The sequence below is a fragment of the Calliphora vicina genome, chromosome 1 (genome assembly GCF_958450345.1).
Source record: "Calliphora vicina chromosome 1, idCalVici1.1, whole genome shotgun sequence".
Lineage (NCBI taxonomy): Eukaryota > Metazoa > Arthropoda > Insecta > Diptera > Calliphoridae > Calliphora > Calliphora vicina.
Window position 1 is genome coordinate 41858612 of NC_088780.1, and position 4641 is coordinate 41863252.

General features: G+C 33.7%; 1 protein-coding gene across 1 annotated transcript; it reads left to right on the forward strand.

Annotated features, from left to right (window-relative positions):
• Positions 1-1084: 1084 nt before the first annotated feature.
• On the forward strand, positions 1085-3717 carry Neurochondrin (neurochondrin). Its single transcript, XM_065510076.1, has one exon. The coding sequence runs from the start codon at positions 1314-1316 to the stop codon at positions 3483-3485; it is 2172 nt and encodes a 723-aa protein (XP_065366148.1). The 5' UTR covers positions 1085-1313; the 3' UTR covers positions 3486-3717.
• Positions 3718-4641: the final 924 nt, after the last annotated feature.

The window sequence follows — 4641 nt, forward strand, 5'->3', positions numbered from 1 at the left end:
AGAAAGTGGTTACAATTCGATCGGTATACTTTAAGGTGGGTGTTAGATTAATATTTTTGGGCGTTACAAACAAGTAGGGTATAAAAATTTATATTTATTTGTGAAAAAAATTTTATAACAACAAACATTTTTTTAGTGAAAAAAATATTCAAGGTAAAAAATATTTTTCCAGATTTTGACCAATTGTTTGCCCTTATATACGCCATTGGAAAGGTCTTTGAAACGTCTATTATTGGATATACTAATTGTCTATATTAATGACATAGTCTTCCAGATATATATCACAAATAGTTCAAAAATCGAGGTTGTCCTGGTTTCTTCCTTATATCTCAGCCAATTGTGGGCCGATTTTGTCGGCCGGAAGAATTCCCGATTTATTGATGCATGAACTATATATGTTATTTGGGGGCTAGGGAAAGTTGATTTAAACATTCAGACGGACAGACGAACATGGCTATGTTGATTTTATTTTGATATTTTGATTATGAAATTACAGATTTATTTTCCCTTTTTTAAATTCCCCATTGTGGATTTTGTTATATATGTTTTGTTTCAAGAAAGCCTTATTGATTTAATTTCAATTTTGATACAAAATTTATAAGCATATGTTTAATATTATTGGCAACTCTAAAGAATTTCCAATACATAAACTTTAGAGAAATATGAGCGTGATGAGAGAACTGTGATCTTTTTATAGAGAAAATACTTTTCTTTATTCAACAACATCACGGTGCAAAGTAAATTTACTGCAGACACGACCAACGCATAGTATTCGTATACACATAATTTTCTTTCTCCGTGTTTCGTCATTAAAAGAAAAACAATTTTCACGAGAGCAGAAAAACTGTGTATGTATATATATTGAAATAGAGCGAGAGTGTTTATTTAATGTGTGTTTAAACATATGATGTGTTCTTTTGTATCCAATTAGAAAATGCACCGGCTTTTATATACATACATACGATATAAAAAATATATTTTTATATATAGACTATACAAACATTGAGGAAAATTGTGTTCTTTGTTTTAGTTTTTGAGGATTTTGTAGGGAAACAAATTTTCAAAAATTTCAGTACGGGTGTGAAAGTCGGCTGGTAAAGATCTCTAATTTGTGAATAAAAGCCGATACTAGAAGTGAAAATAAATAAAATTATACATATTTTCTGATACATAGTGGTGAAAGTGTGAACAGAAAGTAATATATATCTATATATAGATATATAGATACATAAAATATTTTTAAGATTTATATGATTTCAAATAAATCATTATAGATAAAGAATTTTACACGTAGTAAAATCAGAACAGAAAAAATGGCTGATGTACCAGAAGCTGTTAAGAAATGTGCATCTATGTTAAAGGTCACCAAAAGTGATACGGAGAAGTTTGCTACTCTGTTTATGGTCACGAAATTGGTGAAGGGCAAGGATTGTAATACAGCTGCCAAGAAATTATTGTTCGAGGCCATTGGTTTGACCTTCCTGAAGAAGTTGTTGAGTGGCAAAAATTTGCCTAATGATTGTCCACCTTTGGTGTACAAAAGCGTGGCTTTGTCGATATTGACATGCTTTTGCCAGGAAGAAGAATTGGCCACCCATAAGGATATTTTGGATGTCATACCCACACTTTTGGAAATTGTAGAACAAGCTGATGATGATGATTGTGATGATAATTTGATTGTGGTTAGTGAGGCTTATAGCTGCTTGAAGTTTATTGCTTCCTATGAACCTGGTCAAAATGCCTTAATGACCATGAAGGCCATACCTAAAATGTCCCAAATATATTCTGCTCAAAGTTTCCAAACGGACGAGGCATTGCAATTGATCGTGTTGTTGGTCAATAAGTTTGGTGGAGCTTCCTGGACTGATGATCCAAAACCTTTCCATGCTTTAATTCAACGCATTGCTTTGGATATGGAGACCGAAAACAATGAACGTAAATATGAATTGTGTAAAATTTTGTCAGCCATATTGAAGACCAGCAAGAAGGAGTTGATTTTTAACTCATTAGAAGGTGAAATCTGGCCAGAAAGTTTATTCAAGGGCTGTAGTGATATTCTGAAGAGCAAAATCGGACCAAAACAAAGAGATCCTACTCTTCATTTGATAGCTAATACCCTTAAAGTCTTGGGTATTCAATGGGCTTTTATGGATGATAGCAATCAATTCTACTTGATGATCTTGCAAATGGCTGCCATTGAGGTCAGAATGCAAATGGATGAGAAGAAATTGGAAGCCACCTTCCGCAACTGTGAATTAATACAATGTTGCTTTACCATTTTGGAACAATGCGTCGAGTACATGGCTAAAGATATTTTGGACTTGGAACCCAAGGAGAAACAAACTACTTACACCGCTCTTAAAGGAGCTTTCAATCAAGTTTTGGCTGTTTTAACACGTGTCTCCAATGACAAAATGAAGGATACTACTAACCCCAAAGAAAAAGCTTTCATTAGAGGTAGCGTACGCGTTTTGGCTGCTTGGTTGGCCCAGGAAACTACTGCTATGAGGCCTGCTATTTACAAGCTCCTGCCCTTCATGTTTAAGGTAGCCAATGAATCATTTAACGAACTCAAGGAATGGAGAGCTGGTCCTAAAGATACAGAGGCTCCTGAGGATGTACTTAGAGTAATGTTACCCGCTTTGTGTCATTTAGTGGTAGAAGATGATGCCCGCAAGGTAGTTTTTGCCACTAAACAAGATGAAGTTTTCCTGCAAAGTTTGGAGTTTTACTTTTCAATTGCCCACTATAAAAGACCACCAATCCCTAGAGCTGAACGCTTGAAACGCATGAACGAACCAGATCCCGTTCCCACACCAGAACAACTCGCTGAAATGAAGGATGCTCGTACTGCCATTTGTTCTTTGTGTAACATTTTAATGAACTTGACTGTCTTGGAACCCAAACTTGCCGAAGATGGTCCATTCTTTGCCAATCTCTTTAAATTTGTTTACGAACATTTGCCCGAACTGAAAGATACACACGATAATCTGGTAATGCATGGCAATTTATCCGTCTTAGGTTTGTTGTTGCTTAAACAGCAAGCTAAAAAAGTCAAACAGAATGATTTCTCAATTTGCCGTTACGTACAAGCTACCATACGTTTCCTCTGGGATGCCTACAATATTGATGAGTCTAATGATCCCACCGCTCTAGTGGTGTCTATTGCATACAAAGAATGCTGGATGGAGTTGTCAGAACTTTGGTTCTTAGGTATGCAAACAATGTGTGGTATCTTGCCATTGGTCCCCTGGATATCCGAATTCGCCATTGAGTCTGGTTGGGCTGAGGGCATTGTTCAGACTTTGAAAAAGGTTAAAATTGGCACTTTACCATCTAACGTCAAATCGGCTTATGAGGACTTTTTGTCTCAACTTGTGGAGGTCAATTCAACAGTTACTGCAGTTTTGAAAAAGGCTGATGCCTTGAGAGTATGTCGTAATCACCGTATGATGGAATTGGGCAAGAAACTTTTCGGTGACTAAGACTTTTATTAGACATACATTAATTTTTTTTTTATTTTCATAAATATAAGTCTAAATTTTTATCTTATAAACATATTTTTTTCTCAAAAACATTTACTTGTTAGTAAACGAATTCAACAAAATTTTTTATATAACCTAATAAACAATTTTATAAAAAACTTAATTTTTATATGCAACCATATAAATTTTCTTTAAAAATTTAAATAAAAATTATTTTAAAATTACCCCAAAATGATGTTCACATATTTATTTATGGTATAATTTCTGGATGGTTTTGCATCATCGTCATCTTAAATTAGTTTAGAAGCCATATAAAAGAGATGCTGTTGACGGCGATGTTTTCTGGTATTGTTTGATTGTGAATGTACGAGTATATACACAAATATATTAGAGGAATTCCGCCCACGATTGTTGGTACAGATTTTTATTATTTTTTGACGCCTGTTGCCAAAGACTTTCTCCTCCAAATTTCCACACGTATACCACACAATCAGTACACATGCGGACATTTCAATACATACATTCATATGTTTACATATACATACAAAAATGTATTATTTATATACAAATCACTAAAGTAGTTCAGCTGTTGTTTACATTTTAATTATTTTGTTTGGTTTCTTTGGAAATCGTGGTGTGGAAAAGAATATTAGCGATAATAATCGGTGGGTTCAAATGTTTTCTTATGTAAAATTATTACAAAATGGCTACAAATTCAAGAACTTGATTTTTATTTAGTTTTGTTGAAATACGCTAGAGATCGAACCATTAGTTATACCCTATGACAACAGCAGATCTACATGAACATTTTCAATTTTGGAATAGTGTAGTAGTAGAATTGTTCTAGTTCAATGATACCGCAACGGCTCTGAAGTTTGGAGATGCCTTTACATGGGAATGAAATACATTTTTCAGTTTTATTTCAAAATAATTTTAACGTTAAAGCAATTCTCATTCAAACGAGGTATAAAATATACAAATTGGTTTACAATTTTTAAAGATATTTAAAATTCCCCAGGCCAGTAATGTATTTTAGACCACATGCATAAGCAATATATGAAAAAACTAACATATTTTGATAAATATTCTAATAAAAGCATATTTATACCCTACACCACCATAGTGGGGAGGGTATAATGCGTTTGTGCAGATGTTA

Bases quoted from the DNA above. Each gene is read 5' to 3' on its own strand.
- Neurochondrin (XM_065510076.1), top strand. From the start codon at position 1,314: ATGGCTGATGTACCAGAAGCTGTTAAGAAATGTGCATCTATGTTAAAG.